This window comes from Nerophis lumbriciformis, linkage group LG04, assembly GCF_033978685.3.
Source record: "Nerophis lumbriciformis linkage group LG04, RoL_Nlum_v2.1, whole genome shotgun sequence".
Lineage (NCBI taxonomy): Eukaryota > Metazoa > Chordata > Actinopteri > Syngnathiformes > Syngnathidae > Nerophis > Nerophis lumbriciformis.
The window spans coordinates 53,111,909-53,139,788 of record NC_084551.2 but is presented as its reverse complement, the minus strand read 5'-3'; the positions used below and the strand labels follow the sequence as shown (position 1 = coordinate 53,139,788).

Sequence of the window (27,880 nt, the reverse complement as noted above, 5' to 3'; positions counted from 1 at the left end):
TATTTTTCGAAGTTTTTTTCAAAATTTTACCCATCACGCAATATCCCTAAAAAAAGCTTCAAAGTGCCTGATTTTAACCATCGTTATATACACCCGTCCATTTTCCTGTGACGTCACCAGAGGTGGGTAGTAACGCGCTACATTTACTCCGTTACATCTACTTGAGTAACTTTTGGGATAAATTGTACTTCTAAGAGTAGTTTTATTGCAACATACTTTTACTTTTACTTGAGTATATTTATAAAGAAGAAACGCTACTTTTACTCCGCTTCTTTTATCTACATTCAGCTCGCTACTCGCTACTATTTTTTATCGATCTGTTAATGCACGCTTTGTTTGTTTTGGTCTGTCAGACAGACCTTCATAGTGCCTGCGTTTCAACAAATACAGTCACTGGTGACGTTCACTCCGTTCCACCAATCAGATGCAGTCACTGGTGACGTTGGACCAATCAAACAGAGCCAGGCGGTCACATGACCTGACTTAAACAAGTTGAAAAACTTATTGGGGTGTTACCATTTAGTGGTCAATTGTACGGAATATATACTGTACTGTGCAATCTACTAATAAAACTTTCAATCAATCAATCAAAAGTGTGAAGGAAAAAAGACCATTTTATTTCAACCGTACATCCCGTCAAAAGCCTAAAGACTGACTGCACAGTTCCTGTCTTCACAATAAAAGTGCCGCTCCATCGTGCCTGCGCTTTCAAAACAAGAGTCTCCGAAAGCCAGCGCAAACAAGCTAGCAAGCTACGGAGTTTGCCGCCAATGTATTTCTTGTAAAGTGTATAAAAACGAATATGGAAGCTGGACAAATAAGATGCCAAAAATCAACCACTTTCATGTGGTATTAGACAGAAAGGAGGAACTTTTTTCTCCTCCATTTGAAAGCGTGGACGCTATCAGCACTACTGATTCCAATCAATGCAAGTCATCAGAATCAGGTAATACACCAACTTATATTCTTGTCTTCATGAAAGAAAGGAATCTATATGTGTTAAACATGCATGTATATTCATTAAAACACCTTTAACATGTAAACAAAAACGGCAAAATAAATAAATATAAATTATATACTGTATATATATATATATATATATATATATATATAAATGTGTGTGTATATATATATATATATATATATATATGTATGTATGTATGTATGTATGTATGTATGTATGTATGTATATATATATATATATATATATATATATATATATATATATGATATGTGTGTGTATGTTACTCATCAGTTACTCAGTACTTGAGTAGTTTTTTCACAACATACTTTTTACTTTTACTCAAGTAAATATTTGGGTGACTACTCCTTACTTTTACTTGAGTAATAAATCTCTAAAGTAACAGTACTCTTACTTGAGTACAATTTCTGGCTACTCTACCCACCTCTGGACGTCACATAGTGAAGCCAACACAAACAAACATGGCGGGTAGAACAGCAAGATATAGCGACATTAGCTCGGATTCAAACTCGGATTTCAGCGGCTTAAGCCAGTGTTTTTCAACCTTTTTTGAGCCAAGGCACATTTTTTTCAAAAAAAAAAATACGGAGGCACACCACCAGCAGAAAAGGTTAAAAAATTAAACTCCACCAGGTTGTCGTGCCTTATTTTGAGTTTGTTGTTGTTTCCTGTGTGTATTGCTTTAGTTCCTGTCTTGCGCTGGTATTTTGGTGACCCTTCCTGTTTTGTTGGTGTTCTCCTGTAGCAGCTTCACGCCTTCCTTTGAGCGCTATTGCCCGCACCTGCTTTGTTTTCGCAATCAAGACTATCTAAGTTGTGCGTACGCTATCCTTCTTTGTGGGGACATTGTTGATTGTCATGTCATGTACGGGATGTGCTTTGTGGACGCCGTATTTGCTCCACACGCTGTAAGTTTTTGCTGTCGTCCAGCATTCTGTTTTTGTTGACTTTGTAGCCAGTTCAGTTTTACTTTTGTTTTACATAGCCATCCCTATGCTTCAGTGCCTTTTCCTAGCGGGACTTGCCTTTTGTTGATTTTTGGTTTAAGCGTTACATACCTTTTTACCTGCACGCTGTCTCCCGCTGTGCTCTGCCTATTGGGATCACGGCAAACCATCCTTGACGCGTTCCGACTTCTACAAAGCAATGAACTACCTGCTGCCACCTACTGATATGGAGTATTACATGGTTACCCTGCCAAGCTCTACACAGCATAGGCACTAGACAACGGCACATTATTATGACTATTGATCTGCAAAAAATATTTTTTTGGACCAATTAGGTGACGTTGCATAATTTCCCACGGCACACCAGGCAATATATCACGGCACACTAGTGTGCCGCGGCACAGTGGTTGAAAATCACTGGCTTAAGCGATTCAACAGATTACGCATGTAGTGAAACGGATGGTTGTAGTGTGGAGGCAGGTAGCGAAAACGAAATTGAAGAAGAAACTGAAGCTATTGAGCCATATCGGTTTGAACCGTATGCAAGCGAAACCGACGAAAACGACACGACAGCCAGCGACACGGGAGAAAGCGAGGACGAATTCGGCGATCGCCTTCTCACCAACAATTGGTATGTGTTTGTTTGGCATTAAAGGAAACTAACAACTATGAACTAGGTTTACAGCATATGAAATACATTTGGCAACAACATGCACTTTGAGAGTGCAGACAGCCGAGTTTTCATCAATTAATATATTCTGTAGACATACCCTCATCCGCTCTCTTTTCCTGGGGGTCTGGCGGCAGATTTCTTTGACTTTATCGTTGGAAATGCATCTGCTTTGAGTGTCGCAGGATATCCACACATTCTTGCCATCTCTGTCGTAGCATAGCTTTCGTCGGTAAAGTGTGCGGAACAAACGTCCAATTTCTTGCCACTTTTGCATCTTTGGGCCACTGGTGCAACTCGAATCCGTCCCTGTTCGTGTTGTTACACCCTCAGACAACACACCGACAAGGCATGATGTCTCCAAGGTACGGAAAACAGTTGAAAAAACGGAAAATAACAGAGCTGATTTGACTCGGTGTTTGTAATGTGTTTGAGAAAATGGCGGATTGCTTCCCGATGTGACGTCACGTTGTGATGCATACCTGCCAACTACTCCGGTTTTCCCGTAATTAGTACGGTTTTCATCAACCTATTCCAGGTTACGGTTGCAGTGATTAAAAAATATGGTTTTTCATTAATTAAAATTTTTTTTTTTTTAAAGTTGTATTCACGAAATCGCGTAACAACAATGACAATCGACACTGCTTCCCGTAACTTCCTATCGAGCCATTCCGAATACCATGCGCGAGGCTATTTATAGCACCGCTGCCAAGCACGAGGCACCAGTTGCCATTGTTTCCAAACGAGCGAACGATCATGGAATCAGCCGGAGAAAAATCGCAAACGAGTCTTAAACCGAAAAGAAAACTGCAGTCATTCCGTGAAGAATATTCAAAAGTCTATCCGGGAATAATTATTCGTTCCAAAAAGGGTGAAAACTACGCGAATTGCACCTTGTGCAGACAAGATTTTTCGATCGGACACAGAGGAATTAGCGATGTAAAAGACCACGTTGGGACAAAAAAACACAAGTCTAATGCCGTTGCTGGCGATACAAGTGGAAAACTTTCAACGTTTTTTGTCGCCCAAACAGATTCTTTGGATGTGATAAATGCCGAAGTTTTATTTACGGAGGCAATAATTGAGCATGGACTTCCAATCGCACTGGCTGATCACATGGGACAGTTATTTCGGAAAATGTTTCCCGACTCGAAAATCGCCAAAAAATATGGATGTGGTCGAACCAAAACATCAAACATTATTCAGTGTCTTGGAACAGAATCCTCAAAAAGTATCGCCGATGTCATGAAGACGGAACCATTTAGCATGTCGACTAACGGCAGCACCGATTATGACGATGTAAAACTGTACCCCATTTGTGTTCGATATTTCGATGACGACATTGGAAAAGTATTGTCAGTACTTCTGTCTTTGAGGGAATGCAATACGGCTTCCACAGGCGAAAACTTTTACAAAATACTCGCGGAAGAAATAGACTCAAACGAAATTCCTTGGCAGAATTTGGTTTGCTTTGCTGCTGATAATGCTGCAGTGATGATGGGATCTAAAAAGGGTGTTGCAGCTTTCATTACGGAAATGTCTCCTTCGGTTTACATCGCCGGTGAGTACAGTTCGTAGCATAAAAAAACTCACAAAACATAACCATCCATCCATCCATCCATCTTCTTCCGCTTATCCGAGGTCGGGTCGCGGGGGCAGCAGCCTAAGCAGGGAAGCCCAGACTTCCCTCTCCCCAGCCACTTCGTCCAGCTCTTCCTGTGGGACCCCGAGGCGTTCCCAGGCCAGCCGGGAGACATAGTCTTCCCAACGTGTCCTGGGTCTTCCCCGCGGCCTCCTACCGGTCGGACGTGCCCTAAACACCTCCTTAGGGAGGCGTTCGGGTGGCATCCTGACCAGATGCCCGAACCACCTCATCTGGCTCCTCTCGATGTGGAGGAGCAGCGGCTTTACTTTGAGCTCCTCCCGGATGGCAGAGCTTCTCACCCTATCTCTAAGGGAGAGCCCCGCCACCCGGCGGAGGAAACTCATTTCGGCCGCTTGTACCCGTGATCTTGTCCTTTCGGTCATAACCCAAAGCTCATGACCATAGGTGAGGATGGGAACGTAGATCGACCGGTAAATTGAGAGCTTTGCCTTCCGGCTCAGCTCCTTCTTCACCACAACGGATCGATACAGCGTCCGCATTACTGAAGACGCCGCACCGATCCGCCTGTCGATCTCACGATCCACTCTTCCCTCACTCGTGAACAAGACTCCGAGGTACTTGAACTCCTCCACTTGGGGCAAGATCTCCTCCCCAACCCGGAGATGGCACTCCACCCTTTTCCGGGCGAGAACCATGGACTCGGACTTGGAGGTGCTGATTCTCATCCCAGTCGCTTCACACTCAGCTGCGAACCGATCCAGTGAGAGCTGAAGATCCTGGCCAGATGAAGCCATCAGAACCACATCATCTGCAAAAAGCAGAGACCTAATCCTGCAGCCACCAAACCAGATGCCCTCAACGCCATGACTGCGCCTAGAAATTCTGTCCATAAAAGTTATGAACAGAATCGGTGACAAAGGGCAGCCTTGGCGGAGTCCAACCCTCACTGGAAACGTGTCCGACTTACTACCGGCAATGCGGACCAAGCTCTGGCACTGATCATACAGGGAGCGGACTGCCACAATCAGACAGTCCGATACCCCGTACTCTCTGAGCACTCCCCACAGGACTTCCCGAGGGACACGGTCGAATGCCTTCTCCAAGTCCACAAAACACATGTAGACTGGTTGGGCAAACTCCCATGCACCCTCAAGGACCCTGCCGAGAGTATAGAGCTGGTCCACAGTTCCACGACCAGGATGAAAACCACACTGTTCCTCCTGAATCCGAGGTTCGTCTATCCGGCGTAGCCTCCTCTCCAGTACACCTGAATAGACCTTACCGGGAAGGCTGAGGAGTGTGATCCCACGATAGTTAGAACACACCCTCCGGTTCCCCTTCTTAAAGAGAGGAACCACCACCCCGGTCTGCCAATCCAGTGGTACCGCCCCCGATGTCCACGCGATGCTGCAGAGTCTTGTCAACCAAGACAGCCCCACAGCATCCAGAGCCTTAAGGAACTCCGGGCGGATCTCATCTACCCCCGGGGCCTTGCCACCGAGGAGCTTTTTAACTACCTCAGCAACCTCAGCCCCAGAAATAGGAGAGCCCACCACAGACTCCCCAGGCACTGCTTCCTCATAGGAAGACGTGTTGGTGGGATTGAGGAGGTCTTCGAAGTATTCCCTCCACCGATCCACAACATCCGCAGTCGAGGTCAGCAGAACACCATCCTCGCCATACACGGTGTTGATAGTGCACTGCTTTCCCTTCCTGAGGCGGCGGATGGTGGTCCAGAATTGCTTCGAAGCCGTCCGGAAGTCGTTTTCCATGGCCTCACCGAACTCCTCCCATGTCCGAGTTTTTGCCTCTGCGACCGCTGAAGCCGCACACCGCTTGGCCTGTCGGTACTTGTCCGCTGCCTCAGGAGTCCTATGAGCCAAAAGAACCCGATAGGACTCCTTCTTCAGCTTGACGGCATCCCTCACCGCCGGTGTCCACCAACGGGTTCTAGGATTGCCGCCACGACAAGCACCAACTACCTTGCGGCCACAGCTCCAATCAGCCGCCTCGACAATAGAGGCGCGGAACATGGTCCATTCGGACTCAATGTCCAGCACCTCCCTCGTGACATGTTCAAAGTTCTTCCGGAGGTGGGAATTTAAACTCTCTCTGACAGGAGACTCTGCCAGACGTTCCCAGCAAACCCTCACAATGCGTTTGGGCCTGCCAGGTCTGTCCGGCATCCTCCCCCACCATCGCAGCCAACTCACCACCAGGTGGTGATCGGTAGAAAGCTCCGCCCCTCTCTTCACCCGAGTGTCCAAAACATGAGGCCGCAAATCTGATGACACAACTACAAAGTCGATCATGGAACTGCGGCCTAGGGTGTCCTGGTGCCAAGTGCACATATGGACACCCTTATGTTTGAACATGGTGTTCGTTATGGACAATCTGTGACGGGCACAAAAGTCCAATAACATAACACCGCTCGGGTTCAGATCCGGGCAGCCATTCTTCCCAATCACGCCTCTCCAGGTTTCACTGTCGCTGCCAACATGAGCATTGAAGTCCCCCAGTAGAACGAGGGAATCACCCGGGGGAGCACTCTCAAGTACTCCCTCGAGTGAATCCAAAAAGGGTGGGTACTCTTGAGCTGCGGTTTGGCGCGTAAGCGCAAACCACAGTCAGGACCCGTTCCCCCACCTGAAGGCGGAGGGAAGCTACCCTCTCGTCCACCGGGTTGAACTCCAACGTACAGGCTCTGAGCCGGGGGGAAACAAGAATTGCCACCCCAGCCCGTCGCCTCTCACTGCCGGCAACGCCAGAGTGGAAGAGAGTCCAGCCCCTCTCGAGAGAACTGGTTCCAGAGCCCTTGCTGTGCGTCGAAGTGAGTCCGACTATATCTAGCCGGAACTTCTCCATCTCGCGCACTAGCTCAGGCTCCTTCCCCCCCAGCGAGGTGACGTTCCACGTCCCAAGAGCTAGCTTCTGTAGCCGAGGATCGGACCGCCAAGTGCCCTGCCCTTGGCTGCCGCCCAGCTCACATCGCACCCGACCTCTATGACACCTACTATGGGTGGTGAGCCCATTGGAGGGGGGACCCACGTTGCCTCTTCGGGCTGTGCCCGGCCGGGCCCCATGGGGACAGTCCCGGCCACCAGGCGCTCGCCATCGTGCCCCACCTCCGGGCCTGGCTCCAGAGGGGGGCCCCGGTGACCCGCGTCCGGGCAAGGGAAATCTGGGTTCCTTGCTTGTTTTCTTCATAGAGGTCTTCGAGCTGCTCTTTGTCTGATCCCTCACCTAGGACCAGTTTGTCTTGGGAGACCCTACCAGGGGGCATAAAGCCCCCGGACAACATAGCTCCTAGGATCATTGGGACACGCAAACTCCTCTACCACGTTAAGGTGGCAGCTACATACTTGCCAACCCTTTAAGTAAATCTTTTATTACATAAACAATAAATCAAATCAAAAATAATTTCTGTGTACAGTATATCTTTTTATTTGTGATAACGATAACATGTTCAAAACAAGTAACATATAACTATCATACTATTCTATTAGTCTTTATTAATTTGAAAAATGTCGTCATGAAGTTTTATATTTATATTTATTTATATTTCTTTCATAAACCAAAATTTCGACCTGAAGTTTCTTGTTACAATAATGTCTGCAATATCAATAATGACATGTCTTATTTATATTGTGTAATTTGAACCAAATACAAACTGGCATTAACTGTCAAAATAATTTCAAACTATTGAAGTTCGCTTACAGAATAAACATGTCAATCAACCCATATGATTTTTGCTGTAATATTTTTGTTTTGAAAAGTCACTGTGACTGATAGAAAAGTGATGGTTTTAGCAACATTTTAACCTGTCTGAATGCTAATAATCATTTTGCGTCACCCCCCACCAGGACTTTGTCCTGGACCTACCGGGGCCTGCGGCCCCTGGACCCTGGCTACTAGGTTTTTCTGATTTCAAAAGTTGGCAGGTATGGTGATGTCATCGCTCCGAGAGCGAATAATAGAAAGGCGTTTAATTCGCCAAAATTCACCCATTTAGAGTTCGGAAATCGGTTAAAAAAATATATGGTCTTTTTTCTGCAACATCAAGGTATATATTGACGCTTACATAGGTCTGGTGATAATGTTCCCCTTTAACGACAACAGCAGCGACACTGACTCGATTAATGACGACTTCGACGAGACGGAGCCGGTGAATGACGTATTCGTCCAACTGTTTAATTCAGACACTGAAGAAGAAGAATTTGAGGGATTCGTGGATGAGGAATAACTTAATAAAGTGAGCTTTACATGTTTATTTTGTGTGTTGTGTTGTGTGACAATAACGTTTGAGCAATGTTGAGTTATTGATATATTGTTTTTGCTCTGCACTATTTGGAGTGTTACTATATTGTGATTGCACTAACGTTTGATTTACCGTAACAGTATCAGACTGTTTTTTACCTGTTTATTGAATCAGGGAAAAGTTCCCCTCCCGAATGTGATATAAATGTTGCACTACATGTTATACCTTGCTGTTGTTAAAAGATAAACGAAATACCTCGTCACTGACTTTACCTCGGGGAAAATAATAAAACATCTGTTTATTCATTTTGGGAGTGAACAGAGTTGTCAGAACGCTGGTTTGTAATCTATTAATAAAGTGTGACTGACCTATCTGACTGTTTTGTTGACATTCCCTTTAGCGCAGCTCCATCTAATGGATGCATAACGTAACCCCAGCCTCTACTGTAGCGTCTATTCTCTGCGCCTTATAATGCGGTGCGCCTTATATATGAACAAAGTTTTAAAATAGACCATTCATTGAAGGTGCACCTTATAATCCGGTGCGCCTTATAGTGCGGAAAATACAATACATGTCCCTTGGCAAGTTTCACTGCAATAAGGCACTTTTGGTAGCCGTCCACAAGCTTCTGCTTGAATTTTTGACCACTCCACTTCACAAAATTGGTGCAGTTCAGCTAAATTTGTTGGTTTTCTGACATAAACTTGTTTCTTCAGCATTGTCCACATGTTTAAGTCAGGACTTTGGGAAGGCCATTCTAAAACCTTAATTCTAGCCATTCCTTTACCACTTTTGAGGTGTGTTTTGGGTCATTGTCCTGTTGGAACACCCAACTGCGCCCAAGACCCAACCTCCGGGCTGATGATTTTAGCTTGTTCTGAAGAATATGGAGGTAATCCTCCTTTTTCATTGTCCCATTTACTCTCTGTAAAGCACCAGTTCCATTGGCAGTAAAACAGGCCCAGAGCATAATACTACCACCACCATGCTTGACGGTAGGCATGGTGTTCCTGGGATTAAAGGCCTCACCTTTTCTCCTCCAAACATATTGCTGGGTATTGTGGCCAAACAGCTACATTTTTGTTTCATCTCACATCACATGGACAAAGATAAGACCTTCTGGAGGAAAGTTATGTGGTCAGATGAAAAAAAAAATTGAGCATCCATGAACCAAACTAAATGAATGTTTTTTGTGACCAACAAGTATGTGCACCAATCACTCTATCACAAAAAAATAAGGGTTGTAGAAAGTATTGGAAACTCAAGACAGCCATGACATTATGTTCTTTACAAGTGTTATGTTTGTGTATTTTGACCATGACTGTAAAAGTAACATTGTGGAAGTAATGAGCTCCCCTGGTGGTTGTCAGTTCACCTGAGAAAAGACGCTTCTAATCCTTCTGGGAACTCGTGTTGACAGTTTGAAGACAGCTACAGTCAGACTCTTTTAAATGTTGTCTATTATTCACAATCCATAAGTAAGACGAGAACACAATTGTTTTCTCTTTATTCACTGTTGCTGTTAAAGCACTTTTTGTGTCTTTTTACGCATTGAAATAAAAAAGGACGCGCATTTCCGAAAATCCGCGCATCCCCGGGACGCAGATTTTTAAAGTCAACCTTTTTAACTTCATCCATACCATGTCTCCAGTAAATGACTTGTTTTAGTAAACTTCACTTTTATCTCCCGCTGGATCGACATCGTTCGAGAATTGCACCTGAAAAGTTTCAAAAATGTGTCTCCTCAGTTCCCAAACGTTTACTGAGTGTTGTTAAAAGGAAAGGCCATGTAACACAGTGGTAAAAATGCCCCTGTGCCAACTTTTTTGCAATGTGTTGCTGCCATGAAATTTGAAGTTAATAATTGTACAAAAAAAAAAAAAGAAGTTTCTCAGTTAGAACATGAAATATCTTATCTTTGCAGTCTATTCAATTGAATATAAGTTGAAAAGGATTTGCAAATCGTTGTATTCTGTTTTTGTTAGGGATGTCCGATAATGGCTTTTTGCAGATATCCGATATTCCGATATTGTCCAACTCTCAATTACCGATACCGATATCAACCGATACTGATATATACTATCGTGGAATTAACACATTATTACATACTTGCCAACCCTCCCGGATTTTCCGGGAGACTCCCGAAATTTAGCGCCTCTCCCGAAAACCTCCCGGGACAAATTTTCTCCCGAAAATCTCCCGAAATTCAGGCGGACTCAGGTCCTCCACAATATAAAAAAGTATACCTGCCCAATCATGTTATAACTATAGAATGATGGAGGGCGAGTTCTTGGTTTCTTATGTGGGTTTATTGTTAGGCAGTTTCATTAACGTCCTCCCAGCGCGGCAACAACACACAACAACAGCAGTCACTTTTTTGTATACCGTAAAGCAGTTCGTCTGCCGTAAACAGCAATGTTGTGACACTCTTAAACAGGACAATACTGCCATCTAGTGCAATTGATGAAAACACTTTTGTGCGTGCCACACATCAATGCATCATCAGAGTTCAGCATGGTTCGAAAAATAGTGACAGAGAATAGAACAAGGATGGATAATTCAACCCGTAACTCAACAATGAGTAGATGAGTGTTATGTGTGTGTATATGTGTAAATAAATGAACACTGAACTTCAAGTATTTATTTTATATATATATATATATATATATATATATATATATATATATATATAATAAAAAAATAAAAAAAATATATATATATAATAAAATATATATATATATATATATATAGCTAGAATTCACTGAATGTCAAGTATTTCTTATATATATATATATACATATATATATATATATATATATATGAAATACTTGACTTGGTGAATTCTAGCTGTAAATATACTCCTCCCCTTTTAGCCACGCCCCCAACCACGCCCCCCACCCCGACCACGCCCCCCCACCCACCTCCCGAAATCGGAGGTCTCAAGGTTGGCAAGTATGCATTATTATGCCTAATTTGGACAACCAGGTATGGTGAAGATAAGGTCCTTTTTAAAAAATAAAATAAAATAAGATAAATAAATTAAAAACATTTTCTTGAATAAAAAAGAAAGTAAAACAATATAAAAACAGTTACATAGAAACTAGTAATTAATGAAAATGAGTAAAATAAGTGTTAAAGGTTAGTACTATTAGTGGACCAGCAGCACGCACAATCATGTGTGCTTACGGACTGTATCCCTTGCAGACTGTATTGATATATATTGATATATAATGTAGGAACCAGAATATTAATAACAGAAAGAAACAACCCTTTTGTGTGAATGAGTGTAAATGGGGGAGGGAGGTTTTTTGGGTTGGTGTACTAATTGTAAGTGGATCTTGTGTTTTTTATGTTGATTTAATTAAAAAAAACAAAACAAAAAAATAAACCCATACTGATAATAAAAAAACCGATACCGATAATTTCCGATATTACATTTTAAAGCATTTATCGGCCGATAATATCGGCCTGCCGATATTATTGGACATCTCTAGTTTTTATTTACAAATTACACAATGTTCCAACTTCACTGGTTTTGGGTTTTGTAGTATGAATCTTGAAATGCTTCATATTGGCACCGTTGGCGTTAACGCACTTTTTGTGTCTTTTTACGCATTGAAATAAAAAAGGACGCGCATTTCCAGAAGTCCGCGTGTGTACGGGACGCGGATTTTTAAAGCAATACTCACCTCATAAATATGATCATAAATAACAACTATAGTCAACTATTTGACGTTCTAAAAAGAACAAGCGGGAGTGTCCATGATAACGTTTCTTGGATGGCAACATATGTTGCTCCAAAACCTGTATGTACCTTCACAGATGTGTAAGTTACCCATGCCTTGGGCACTAATACACCCCCATACCATCACACATGCTGGCTTTTGATCTTTGCGCCTAGAACAATCTGGATGGTTCTTTTCCTCTTTGTTCCGGGGGACACGACGTCCACAGTTTCCAAAAACAAATTGAAATGTGTACTCGTCAGACCATAGAACACTTTTCCACTTTGCATCAATCCATCTTAGATGAGCTCGGGGCTAGTGAAGCCGGCGGCGTTTCTGGGTGTTATTGATAAATGGCTTTCGCTTTGCATAGTAGTGTTTTAACTTGCACTTACAGACGTAGCGATCAACTGTAGTTACTGACAGTGGTTTTCTGAAGTGTTCCTGAGCCCATGTGGTGATATCCTTTACACACTGATGTCGCTTTTTCATGCAGAACCGCCCGAGGGATCGAAGGTCCGTAATATCATCGCTTACGTGCAGTGATTTCTCCAGATTCTCTGAACCTTTTGATGCTGAGTGTCAAGCAGGGAGGTAATGGCTCCCATTTTTATAGTCTTTGGTATGACTCGGCCGGGGTTTGAACTCACAACCTACCGATCTCAGGACGGACACTCTAACCCAGGGGTGCTCACACTTTTTCTGCAGGCGAGCTACTTTTCAATTGATCAAATCGTGGGGATCTACCTCATTCATATATATAATTTATATTTACTTATTTATGAAATATATGTTTTTGTTAATAAGTTAAAGGTGTTTAATGATAATGCAAGCATGTTTAACACATATAGTTAATATTGTTAATAAATTAAAGGTGTTTAATGATAATGCAATCATGTTTAACACATAATTAATATTGTTAATAAATTAAAGGTGTTTAATGATAATACAAGAATGTTGAATACATATAGTTAATATTGTTAATAAATTAAAGGTGTTTAATGATAATACAAGTATGTTTAATACATATAGTTAATATTGTTAACAAGTTAAAGGTGTTTAAAGATAATGCAAGCATGTTTAATACATATAGTTAATATTGTTAACAAGTTAAAGGTGTTTAATGATAATACAAGCATGTTTAATACATATAGTTAATATTATTAATAAGTTAAAGTGTTTAAAGATAATACAAGCATGTTTAACACATATAGTTAATATTGTTAACAAGTTAAAGGTGTTTAATGATAATACAAGCATGTTTAATACATATAGTTACTATTATTAATAAGTTAAAGTGTTTAAAGATAATACAAGCATGTTTAACACATATAGTTAATATTGTTAACAAGTTAAAAGTGTTTAAAAATATTACAGGCATGTTTAACACATATAGATTCCTTTCATGAATAAAGATAATACAGGCATGTTTAACACATATAGATTCCTTTCTTTCATGAAGACAAGAATATTAGTTGGTGTATTACCTGATTCTGATGACTTGCATTGATTGGAATCCGACAGTGGTGCTAAAAACGTCCGCATTTTCGAATGGAGGAGAAAAAAGTCCTCCTTTCTGTCCAATACCACATGAAAGTGGTTGGTTTTTGGCATCTTATTTGTCCAGCTTCCGTACTCCTTTGTATACACTTTACAAGAAATACATTGTCGGCAAACTCCGTAGCTTGCTAGCTTGTGCACGCCAGCTTTCTGAGACTCTTGTTTTGTTAGCGCAACTGTGCAGTCGGTCTTTGGAGTTTTGACGACAGGTACGGCGCCAGAGTCTGTTAAAATAAAGTGTTTCTCGCCTTCCAGTCGGTAATTTTAATGAGCTGGCAGCAGCCAGCGTCATCTCAGAAGACCCTCGGGTGCCGTGAATGTCAATCAAGTGACGAAAGTGACGTCATAGTGAAGATTTATGATTGCTCATTTTTAGGACTATTTTTTTAATGCCTTGCTGGTGATCGACTGACACACCCTCCGAGATCGACCGGTAGCTCGCGATCGACGTAATGAGCACCCCTGATCTAACCACTAAAATATCTCGTCTTTGCAGTCTATTCAATTGAATATAAGTTGAAAAGGATTTGCAAATCATTGTGTTCTGTTTTTATTTACCAACTTCAATGGTTTTGGGTTTTGTACTTCCACGACATAAACTTCTCCATCTCTTAGCCTCCGTTAGCTCTGTACCCACATGCTCCTGTGTACTTACCGCTTTCAGGGAGCGTGCTGCTTGTGTATCATTCTACCGTGAATACTAGAATGTGGACACAAATACTACAAATCTGCTGACCTAAATGAATGTGTCGTACTCGCATTAAACGTTGGTGTCGAGTACACGATATAGTCCCGCAAACCGTGACTTTGAGACCACTGCAACTGTCTTCACTTCAAACATTTAGTTTTTTTGGTTTGCTTGAGATTGTGGATTGTGAGAGTTTGGCAATCATTGAGGAGCAACGAGCCACAGTTGGCAGCATAATCTCCCTTTAGCTCAAATTAGCATTAGCCTGGAGTCTCTCACGAGCGCAGCGCTCCACTTTGTTGTCGTCAAACAGAAAAAGGATTAGACTTTTTAGTAGTGTGCCGCTTGTCTAAATCTAGAGTAAAATTCCGGCTGGTGCTGATACTTTGTGCAGTGTGTCTGGTAAAATTTAAAAATCCGTGTAATTTAAGTTTTGCTGCTCTTGGGAAATCATTTTCTAACGCTAAAAACATCACAGGGAAGAACAAATAATGGCGTTATTCTGCATGAATACGTTAACTTATTTAAATTAAACTCTTTATGTAGTGTTTCCAAATAGCCTGTAACAAATGTATACACACACCAGTGACGTGCGGTGAGGTTGATGGCTGGTGAGGCACTGACTTCATCACAGTTAGATTTACAAACATATGAACCCTAAAGAGTATCTTATTCACCATTTGATTGGCAGCAGTTAACGGGTTATGTTTAAAAGCTCATACCAGCATTCTTCCCTGCTTGGCACTCAGCATCAAGGGTTGGAATTGGGGGTTAAATCACCAAAAATGATTCCCAGCGCGGCGCCGCTGCTGCCCACTGCTCCCCTCACCTCCCAGGGGGTGATCAAGGGGATGGGTCAAATGCAGACGACAAATTTCATTACACCTAGTGTGTGTGTGACAATCATTGGTACTTTAACTTAACTTTAACTTTACACATACAAACTGTAGCACACAAAAAAGCACATTTAATAAAAAAAAAAACGTTATTAAGGTCTTACCTTTACTTAGAAATTAAGTCCATGCGCCGCAACTAAAGCCCTCACTTAAACTTTCCACGTGCAAGATTGAATCTATTTAAAAAAGTGTAACCGAGGGTTTATAAATGTCGCCTATACTGTATGAAACTACAAAATAACAAACACGGAGGCTCCAGTTTACACGAGGACCACTTTATTTACCTTCTTTCAAAAACCTCCGCAACGTGACATCACTTCCGCTCTTAGCGCCTTCAAAATAGGAGCTCAAGGCATATACTGTATAACAGCGCATAACAGGAACTTAACATCACAAAGAGGAAAGCCCATGAAAATAGGTTACAAAAGTTATTTAATAAGAAGCCAAAAAATGCAAAAACAATAATGTTCGTGTTGGAGGAGTTGTGAATTAGATACACCTGCAGTCTGCAGGTGTACCTAATGTTGTGTCCCTGCAGTCATTCACAACTCCTCCAACACCAACATTATTGTTTTTGCACTTTTTGGCTTCTTATGAAATAATTTTTTTAAATAGATTAAATCTTGCACGTGGAACGTTTAAGTGTGGGCTTTAGTTGATATAACAATTCTACGGCGGGGGTGCAGGAGGCGAGCCTCAGCCAGTGCGTCTTTTGCAGCCGTTTTATGATCGCTCAGCACAAGAAATACTTTACAAACATACAGTTGTTGACAAAATACACTGTACATTATATACCTCAGCTAACTAAACTATGGAAATGTATAATATAATTCATATAGCAATAATGTCTCACTGCACAGCAGGCCAGCAGTTAACCGAGTCCGGAATCCACGTTGAGGCACTGAGTGACGTGCCTCAACTGGCTCCTGATCACCGCACCGTCTCTTCTCAGTATTTGAACGGCAAATGTGAAAATTCAGCGATTTTGAATAAAAATAATCTAAAACTGGTGAAGTTAAATGGAAAATAACTTTATAGTATAATCACTGGATACATATAACAATTTAATTTTTTTTTTTCTTGTTACATTTTTTTTCTTTCCATGATGGCCTCACCTGCCTCTAGTGACTGCACGTCACTGACACACACGTGTTGTTTTATAGTACTTTGTGACTCGTTTTAATTGCCAGTAATTATTTTTGCTTGCGCATTAATCACTTACCTAGACGGAAGAAAAAGTAGTTCCCACCAACTGAGTTTCATTTCGACAAGATCTCAGTTATTTAGTTACGTTACACCAGGGCTATTCAACTACATAATGAAGAGGGCCGCAGTTCCCAGAATCCAAGGACATCAACATTTGGATAATTTGTTAATTGTAAAGTAAAAATATAAGCTTTCACACTGCACTGTCAATAAATTCATTATTCTGCCCTCACTACTCGTTTCCAGCGTGTGCAGCTAGACAGTTAACAGATTGAAGAAACAGAAGCTCCAGAAGTTTTTGTCGATTGATGTTCCTTCTTTTGAATTATTTTCCTTCCTCAGTTTTATCTCTTTACACATCTTCGTTTATTTAGGTTTGCAAGACTGAAAATACAAACATTACAAAAAGTATAACGTTCATTGTGTATATTACATGAATAATGTCTATTGTATTTTTTTTTTTTTTTTACAAAAATAAAATAGGTTTGGTGTTAGTACATTCATACAATAAACTTAGACATTCATAAACAAATTGCACAAATGTGTCTCCATCCATCCATCCATCCATCCATTTTCTACCACTTGTTCCTTTTGAGGTCTATCTCAGCTGCATTCGGGTGGAAGGCGGGGTACAACCTGGACAAGTCGCCACCTCATCACAGGGCCAACACAGATAGACAGACAACATTCACACTCACATTCAAACACTAGGGAGCATTTAGTGACCTCTACTGGTCAAATTCAGGGCTACATGTATTAAACAAGATTTGATCGCCATAGTTACACAGCCAAAAAACAACACGACCACGAATACACTGCAAAAACTGAAATCTAAGTAAGATGAAATATCTCAAATAAGGGTGATATTTGCTTATTTTCTGTCTGATAAGATAATTCTTCTCACTAAGCAGATTTTATGTTAGAGTGTTTTACTTGTTTTAAGTGTTTTGGTCCTAAATGATCTCAGTAAGATATTACAGCTTGTTGCTGAGATTTGATGACCTATATTGAGTAAAACATGCTTGAAACTAGAATATCAAGTGTTGCAAAGCTGTGTCATCAACACTCACAAGTATAAAACTACTTTTTTAAAGTAATAATTTCTTACTTCAAGCTTGAAAAAAAAATGATGATGCCGAGCGCATATCATTATGTCAAGATAATGGTACTAGCATTTACTTAATTTAAGAATATTTTTCAACATATTGAGCAAAAAGGTCTCTTTTTTTTCAACCAAGAAAATAATATTCTTATTTTAAGGTATTTTGGGGTTCATTGAGGTTAGCTAATTTGACTTGTTTTGGAAAGTCTTGACAAGTCGAATTTTCTTGTTCTATCGGCAGATAATTTTGCTTAGTTTTTGCTTAGTTAGTTTGCTTAGTTTGGTTGGGAACATCTCTGCGCTGCTGACCCGTCTCCGCTCGGGATGGTTTCCTGCTGACCCCACTATGGACTGGACTCTTAATATTATGTTAGATCCACTATGGACTGGACTCTTACTATTATGTGAGATCCACTATGGACTGGACTTTTACTATTATGTTAGATCCACTATGGACTGGACTTTTACTATTATGTTAGATCCACTATGGACTGGACTCTCACTATTATGTTAGATCCACTATGGACTGGACTCTTACTATTATGTTAGATCCACTATGGACTGGACTCTCACACTATTATGTTAGATCCACTATGGACTGGACTCTTACTATTATGTTAGATCCACTATGGACTGGACTCTTACTATTATGTTAGATCCACTATGGACTGGACTCTCACAATATTATGTAAGATCCACTATGGACTGGACTCTTACTATTATGTTAGATCCACTATGGACTGGACTCTTACTATTATGTTAGATCCACTATGGACTGTACTCTCACAATATTATGTTAGATCCACTATGGACTGGACTCTTACTATTATGTTAGATCCACTATGGACTGGACTCTCACTATTATGTTAGATCCACTATGGACTGTACTCTCACAATATTATGTCAGACCCACTCGACATCCATTGCATTCGGTCTCCCCTAGAGGGGGGGGGGGTTACCCATATCTGCGGTCCTCTCCAAGGTTTCTCATAGTCATTCACATCGACATCCCACTGGGGTGAGTTTTTCCTTGCCCTTATGTGGGCTCTGTACCGAGGATGTCGTTTGAGACACTTGTGATTTAGGGCTATATAAATAAGCATTGATTGATTGAAATAAAATACCCCTAATTTTTGTATTATTTTTTCTTGTTTTTGAACACTGCCTTTTTGCAGTGTAGTGCACAAAGTCCGCTCTGACTTCCTTATTCTTCTTGTGGAAGTTTTTAGACGGAAGACGAGTTGACATGTTTTAGCTGCAAAGTCACTTCCTGGAAGTGTCCCAATACTTTTACCTGCATAGTTTCATTTCAGAATCACAATCAGAACCAGAATAGTTTTTATTGCCATTGTTTGAGAACGGGTTCACAAACTAGGAATTTTACTTGGTGCACTTGGTTCATTGTGCAGATATCTTGTATTGCACCAAATTAAACATCAGGGCCACGTTCCACCGAATGAGAGTTTACAGTTTGTGTCCTGCAGGTGGCGCTGCTTCCCTGCAGTCTCCTGGTCCTTAGTGCATAGTGCAGTCTGGACAGAAGCTGTGGAGGTCTGCTTGTGTGTGACACTGTGATGTATGATGGTTCTATGCAAGAACCTTTATGATGGGAGTTATGTCTCCATGTCACCACCAGGGAGCCTTTTCACCTCAGTGAGTGAGCGGAAAAGCGGTATTTATGGAAATGTTATTGGAGCAAAACTATTTGCAAATGCGTATCTCAATCTGTGCGTTTGTACACTGATTCACGTGTCCGTGTACTAATTTGTGTCTGCACTGCAAAAAGTCAGTGTTTAAAATCAAGGAAAAAAATACAAAAATTAGGGGTATTTTACTTGAACTAAGCAAAATTATCTGCCAATAGAAGAAGAAAATTTGGCTTGTCAAGACTTTCCAAAATAAGTACAATTAGCTGACCTCAATGAACCCCAAAATACCTTAAAACAAGTATATTCTCACTAATAAGTGCACTTTTCCTGATAGAAAAAACAAATATGAGACCTTTTTGCTCAATATGTTGAAAAATATTCTTCGTATGCTAGTGCCATTATCTTGACATAATGATATGCGCTCGGCATTACATTTCTTGAAACCAGCAAACTTATACTAAAAACTAATTTATTTTTTTTAATGGAAAGGCAACAAGGCAACCGCTTGTTACTCTCGGGGTCTCTTAGCCGCTCAGGCAAATCATATTGTCTAAAAATGCATTTTTCCATCGATAACATGACATCATCGCGCCAAGTGCGTGCTCTTTCAGTCAATTAGTGCAACATATATACAGCCCGGCCCCCGGCCAACATTTTTTTAATTGTAATTTTGAGGAATTTATCTGAATGTGCATGAACTATTTCTGTTCAAAATTGTTAGAAATGTCAAATGTTTAAATATTAACTGTCAGTTTGCTGTACTGTGCCAACTGTACTACTATGTGAGTACGTATTTTCTATTGTTTCATTGAAAATAAAACAGCAAAATTCATTTGGCTGTCATTTCTGGGGCTGAGGTTGCTGAGGTAGTTAAAAAGCTCCTCGGTGGCAAGGCCCCGGGGGTAGATGAGATCCGCCCGGAGTTCCTTAAGGCTCTGGATGCTGTGGGGCTGTCTTGGTTGACAAGACTCTGCAGCATCGCGTGGACATCGGGGGCGGTACCTCTGGATTGGCAGACCGGGGTGGTGGTTCCTCTCTTTAAGAAGGGGAACCGGAGGGTGTGTTCTAACTATCGTGGGATCACACTCCTCAGCCCTCCCGGTAAGGTCTATTCGGGTGTACTGGAGAGGAGGCTACGCCAGATAGTCGAACCTCGGATTCAGGAGTAACAGTGTGGTTTTCGTCCTGGTCGTGGAACTGTGGACCGGCTCTATACTCTCGGCAGGGTCCTTGAGGGTGCATGGGAGTTTGCCAAACCAGTCTACATGTGTTTTGTGGACTTGGAGAAGGCATTCGACCGTGTCCCTCGGGAAGTCCTGTGGGGAGTGCTCAGGGAGTATGGGGTATCGGACTGTCTGATTGTGGCAGTCCGCTCCCTGTATGCTCAGTGCCAGAGCTTGGTCCGCATTGCCGGCAGTAAGTCGGACACGTTTCCAGTGAATTTGGACTCCGCCAAGACTGCCCTTTGTCACCGATTCTGTTCATAACTTTTATGGACAGAATTTCTAGGCGCAGTCAAGGCGTTGAGGGGATCCGGTTTGGTGGCTGCAGGATTAGGTCTCTGCTTTTTGCAGATGATGTGGTCCTGATGGCTTCATCTGGCCAGGATCTTCAGCTCTCGCTGGATCGGTTCGCAGCCGAGTGTGAAGCGACTGGGATGAGAATCAGCACCTCCAAGTCCGAGTCCATGGTTCTCGCCCGGAAAAGGGTGGAGTGCCATCTCCGGGTTGGGGAGGAGATCTTGCCCCAAGTGGAGGAGTTCAAGTACCTCGGAGTCTTGTTCACGAGTGAGGGAAGAGTGGATCGTGAGATTGACAGGCGGATCGGTGCGGCGTCTTCAGTAATGCGGACGCTGTATCGATCCGTTGTGGTGAAGAAGGAGCTGAGCCGGAAGGCAAAGCTCTCAATTTACCGGTCGATCTACGTTCCCATCCTCACCTATGGTCATGAGCTTTGGGTTATGACCGAAAGGACAAGATCACGGGTACAAGCGGCCGAAATGAGTTTCCTCCGCCGGGTGGCAGGGCTCTCCCTTAGAGATAGGGTGAGAAGCTCTGCCATCCGGGGGGAGCTCAAAGTAAAGCCGCTGCTCCTCCACATCGAGAGGAGCCAGATGAGGTGGTTCGGGCATCTGGTCAGGATGCCACCCGAGCGCCTCCCTAGGGAGGTGTTTAGGGCACGTCCGACCGGTAGGAGGCCGCGGGGAAGACCCAGGACACGTTGGGAAGACTATGTCTCCCGGCTGGCCTGGGAACGCCTCGGGGTCCCAAAGGAAGAGCTGGACGAAGTGGCTGGGGAGAGGGAAGTCTGGGCTTCCCTGCTTAGGCTGCTGCCCCCGCGACCCAACCTCGGATAAGCGGAAGAAGATGGATGGTTGGATGGATACTTTTAAAAAAGTAGTTTTATACTTGTGAGTGTTGATTACACAGCTTTGCAACAGTTGATATTCTAGTTTCGAGCCTGTTTTACTCAATATAGGTCATCAAATCTCAGCAACAAGCTGTAATATTTTACTGAGATCATTTAGGACCAAAACACTTAAAACAAGTAAAACACTCGAACATAAAATCTGCTTAGTGAGAAGAATTATCTTATCAGACAGAAAATAGGCAAATATCACCCTTATTTGAGATATTTAATCGTACTTAGATTTCAGTTTTTGCAGTGTGTACCTCAATCTGTGTTTTTTTTTTTTTTTTTTTTTTTTTTTTTTATCAATCCAACAAAATGATACACAACAATACCATAATAATGCAATTCCAATTCCAAAACCAAACCCGACCCAGCAACATTCAGAAAAGCAATAAGTAGGGCAATTGAGAGGACACACAAACATGACACAAAACAATCCAAAAGCATTCGGGCAAAAATGATTATTATCAACAACAGTATCAATATTTAGATTCTGTTTAAATGCTTTAAAATGTAATATCGGAAATTATCGGTATCGGTTTAAAAAATTTAAATGTATGACTTTTTAAAATGCCGCTGTACGGATTGGTACACGGACGTAGGGAGAAGTACAGAGCGGCCAATAAACCTGAAAGGCACTTCCTTTGCGAGCCGGCCAAATCGCATAATATCTACGGCTTTTCACACACACAAGTGAATGCAAGCATACTTGGTCAACAGCCATACAGGTCACACTGAGGGTGGCCGTATAAACAACTTTAACACTGTTGTATTATGATGATAGTATATATCTGATAGTATATATCTGTATCATGAATCAATTAATCGACTTAAACAAGTTGAAAAACGTATTCGGGTGTTACCATTTTGTGGTCAATTGTACGGAATATGTACTTTACTGTGCAATCTACTAATAAAAGTCTCACTCAATCAATCAAAAACAAATATGCGCCACACTGTGAACCCACACCAAACAAGAATGACAAACGCATTTCGGGAGAACATCCGCACCGTAACACAACATGAACACAACAGAACAAATACCCAGAACCCCTTGCAGCACTAACTCTTCCAGGACACTACAATATGCACCCCCCCGTTACCCCCTACCAACTACCTCAACCCCGCCCACCTCAACCTCCTCATGCTCTCTCAGGGAGAGCATGTTCCAAATTTCAAGCTGCTGTTTTGAGGCATGTTAAAAAAAAATAATGCACTTTGTGACTTCAATAATAAATATGGCAGTGCCATGTTGGCATGTTTTTCCATAACTTGAGTTGATTTATTTTGGAAAACCTTGTTACATTGTTTAATGCATCCAGCGGGGCATCACAACAAAATTAGGCATAATAATGTGTTAATTCCACGACTGTATATATCGGTATTGGTTGATATCGGAATCGGTTAATAAGAGTTGGACAATATCGGGATATTGGCAAAAAAAGCCATTATGGGACATCTCTAGTATTCTTGGATTGCCGTCATTCAGACTGAAGCGAGAGAAGACAGCAGACGCTACTATTTGGTCCTTTCTTTGTCCGTTACAGAAGGACACACACACACACACACACACACACACACACACACACACACACACACACACACACACACACACACACACACACACACACACCCACACCCAGTGTGTTTACAGTCCTCACGTCCGCAGCCTGGTACACTTCCATCCCACGCCATCACGTCGGGAGCAAAATGGCGTTTGGTTAACGTGTGGTTTCCAGCGCGGAATTCCTCATAGGCCGGCGGGCATTTGGAAGGCGCGCCTGACCAGAGCCACACGTTATAAATAATGTCGGGCAGAGCGAGGTGGGCAGCCGCTGAAAGATCTTGACTTTCAACGCCGGCGAGCCCCATTTCCCCAGGATGAAAGAACAACTTGTGGGATCCGGTTTCCACCGCTCCGGTTCTTCCTTCCCCAGCGCCAACGGGCATGTCATGACGCTCCAAACCGCTTCACGTGTTCTCGCCTGTGGAAACATCGACGGATTTCTTGGCTGCTACGTTCAAACATCTACAGGTCATCTTGAGAAAATCAATGGCGTTCTAGCTCGGACGTTACTACCTTCAAGGTTGGAGAGGCTTGAAAATATATAGTATTCTCAGTTCAAATCTGGTCCTTCTTACTTTCTCTCTTTAGTACTTTAGAAGCACACGCAGAATGTCATTTAATGATTGAAATGGCGCTTCATCCACGGTGGCAGTGAGGGCCGCATACAGAAAAGTTGAAGGGTTCAGAGGCCACTTTGTACTTTTGTGTGCATTTAAGATCCTAAAACCTGTCATGGTCTCACGTCCATCCATCCATCCATCCATCTTCTTCCGCTTATCCGAGGTCGGGTTGCGGGGGCAGCAGCCGAAGCAGGGAAGCCCAGACTTCCCTCTCCCCAGCCACTTCGTCCAGCTCTTCCTGTGGGACCCCGAGGCTTTCCCAGGCCAGCCGGGAGACATAGTCTTCCCAACGTGTCCTGGGTCTTCCCCGCGGCCTCCTACCGGTCGGACGTGCCCTAAACACCTCCTTAGGGAGGCGTTCGGGTGGCATCCTGACCAGATGCCCGAACCACCTCATCTGGCTCCTCTCGATGTGGAGGAGCAGCGGCTTTACTTTGAGCTCCTCCCGGATGGCAGAGCTTCTCACCCTATCTCTAAGGGAGAGCCTCGCCACCCGGTGGAGGAAACTCATTTCGGCCGCTTGTACCCGTGATCTTGTCCTTTCGGTCACAACCCAAAGCTCATGACCATAGGTGAGGATGGGAACGTAGATCGACCGGTAAATTGAGAGCTTTGCCTTCCGGCTCAGCTCCTTCTTCACCACAACGGATCGATACAGCGTCCGCATTACTGAAGACGCCGCACCGATCCGCCTGTCGATCTCACGATCCACTCTTCCCTCACTCGTGAACAAGACTCCGAGGTACTTGAACTCTGAGATGGCACTCCACCCTTTTCCGGGCGAGAACCATGGACTCGGACTTGGAGGTGCTGATTCTCATCCCAGTCGCTTCACACTCGGCTGCGAACCGATCCAGTGAGAGCTGAAGATCCTGGCCAGATGAAGCCATCAGGACCACATCATCTGCAAAAAGCAGAGACCTAATCCTGCAGCCACCAAACCAGATCCCCTCAACGCCTTGACTGCGCCTAGAAATTCTGTCCATAAAAGTTATGAACAGAATCGGTGACAAAGGGCAGCCTTGGCGGAGTCCAACCCTCACTGGAAACGTGTCCAACTTACTACCGGCAATGCGGACCAAGCTCTGGCACTGATCATACAGGGAGCGGACTGCCACAATCAGACAGTCCGATACCCCATACTCTCTGAGCACTAACCACAGGACTTCCCGAGGGACACGGTCGAATGCCTTCTCCAAGTCCACAAAACACATGTAGACTGGTTGGGCAAACTCCCATGCACCCTCAAGGACCCTGCCGAGAGTATAGAGCTGGTCCACAGTCTCACGTGCCTGTTATTATTAGTTTCTTGTATTTTGTCCAGCACGTCCACCATTTTTCATTCCACTTCCTGTTTACCTCCATTTGCTACCACTTGTTGACCCGGACATTCGGAAGTTCTCTTGCCGTCTGAGAAGTGTTGTATCCGAAATAGCTGCAATCGCTTTCTCTTAAGGTATTCATGTGTGATTTCCACAAGCGTCTGTACATGTAGAAGAAGGATGACTCGCATCCATCTTTCCTGTGGTTAGCTCCGAGTTACGAAACCGCTTTATTATGAAGCTGGCTGTGGCCCGTTCTTTCTGACGTCACTTCCTGTGTGGGGGCGCGGTCTTTCTGGCGTCACTTCCTCTCCGAACTCAGTTTGTAAACGATCAATGAGTCCATACAAAGCTAAGAGCCGGAGATTCAAGAAATACACGGCGCACTCACCCGTGTAAAAATGTGTCCGAGGAGGGGAACCTTAAACGCTGGTTTAGTGTGGCTGAAACGGGGGCTTAGGCTAAACAATTATTCGTTTAAGGCAGGGGTCGGCAACCCGCGGCTCCGGAGCCGCATGCGGCTCTTTGATCAGTCTGCATACTTGCCGACCCCCCCCGCCCCCCCGCTCGATTTTCCCGGGAGACTTCCGGATTTCAGTGCCTCTTGCAGAAAACTCCCGGGATTAATATTCTCCGATTTTCACCCTTACATTAATAATAAGGGCGTGCCATGATGGTACAGCATTTAGCGCCCTCTACAATCTGTATAAACAGCGTGCCAACCCAGCCTCTTGTTATATGCATCTTCTGCTTGCACACGTAAGTGACAGCAAGGCATACTTGGTCAACAGCCACACAGGTTACCCTGACGGTGGCCATTTAAAACAACTTTAACACTCTTACTAAGAATGTGCCACACTTTGAACCAAAACCAAACAAGAATGACAAACACATTCCGGGAGAACATCTGCACCTTAACACAACATAAACACAACAGAACAAATACCCAGATTCCCATGCAGCCCTGACTCTTCCGGGCTACATTATACACCCCTGCTACCACCAAACCCCGCCCCCACCCCAACCCTGCTCCCTCACACATCAACCCCCCCTCTGTGCGTCGGTTGAGGTGAAGAGTTAGGGCTGCATGGGATTCTGGGTATTTGTTCTGTTGTGTTTATGTTGTGTTACAAGTATGACGCTGTCACGCGCCATTCATATAAAACCCGCGGGCCGCATTAACATTCAATTTTCATATTAAGGTGTGGGCCGCGTGTCTGAGACCCTTGGTTTATACATAGCACAAAGCAAGAAAAAAAACTTTGTATGCAGTGTTATTTCATTTTAAATTTCAAAAGAATTTTGTGGCTCCCATTGTTTTCTTTAATTTGTGAAACTGGTCAAAATGGCTCTTTGACTGGTAAAGGTTGCCGACCCCTGGTTTAAGGGGTTATTCAGCTTAGTGTAGACAGGTCCTTAGAGAGCATTCGTAGAATGTGCCGTGGGCCATTAAAATATTAGCCGCAGGCCTCAAATGGCCGGCAGGCCACACTTTGGAGACACCCTGGTCTCAGGGCCCTATTTTAGCATGGTCCTTTTACCCTCCTGCTGCTGCTTATGATGATGATGATTTTTTAATGTTGTGTTTTCAGGTGTTCAGATCTTATTCACCTGGCTGTCCTCCACCCCAGGAAGCTATCCGTCTTCTCCGTCTTAGGTGACCGCCCCCACCCACCGTGTCACTTCCCGTTTGACCGGAGCGCCCACGTTGGAGTGTGTTGACGCGCGCGTGTGTGTGTGCAGGAACGGCGGGGAACGTGGAGCATGGCGACCAGTACCAGGTCAAACTGGTGTACGAACACAACCTGCAGAGGACCGCCTGCAACATGACCTACGGTGCCTTCGGAGGAGTCATGGGTACCCACACACACACACACACACACACACGTCAATGATGCTGTCTCATGCTCTCTGCGTGTGGAAAAACCAAGACGGGGACAGCCCTGAACTTCAGAATCCAAGAATAACACACACACACACACACACACACAACGGGAACCCCCTTTAAAGCAGAGAAAAATGGTCATTCCAAAGAAAGGCTGCTTTGTTGAGGTGTGTGTGTGTGCAGAAAAGTCCAGACTGTCTGTGGTCTGGCATGATGGACCCTTCATCCACTCCCCGTGTGTGTGTGTGTGTGTGAGTGAGAGCCAGCGCCAAAGTGGGCTTTGTTGCGTCCATGACTCTGTGTTGTGGTTATTTCCACCACTAGAGGGCGGTCCATGCCACTGAATTACGATCTCCCAATGAATGGGATTCTGTTTGCTTTAGGGCTCCCCCCTCACACACCCCCAGGAAGGTCAGAAGTCAGCTCCGCAGCGCCACTAGAGGGTCTTTGTCTCGCACAAGGACACTTTCTGCCGGTTCTTTTACCTTGACTTTCAAGCCAAACCACATCACAGCGTCCATCATACACCGCACGCTATTTTTAAACCGCGTTATTATCTTTTATTCCCGTGTAATAAGTCAGCTTAATGCCTTGGACGTGAAACCTTCAATAACTGGAGCAGAAGGCGGCCTTTAGCTAATAAACCAAAGCACATTTATACTGATTCATTATCCATCCATTTTCTACCGCTAGACCAGTGGTTCTTAACCTTGTTGGAGGTACTGAACCCCACCGAACTCTTCTTTAGTCATATTTGCCAACCTTGAGACCTCCGATTTCGGGAG

General features: G+C 43.4%; 1 protein-coding gene across 2 annotated transcripts in view; it reads left to right on the top strand.

The window, feature by feature from the left end:
• The window catches only part of bbs9 (Bardet-Biedl syndrome 9), a 449,751-nt gene that overhangs the window by 15,191 nt on the left and 406,680 nt on the right, over positions 1-27,880 (top strand). For both annotated transcript variants that reach the window (XM_061957178.2, XM_061957169.2), the window contains exons 4-5: positions 26,803-26,867; positions 26,954-27,067. In XM_061957178.2, the coding sequence (XP_061813162.2) occupies positions 26,803-26,867; positions 26,954-27,067 (179 nt within the window). The remainder of the gene's footprint in view (positions 1-26,802; positions 26,868-26,953; positions 27,068-27,880) is intronic.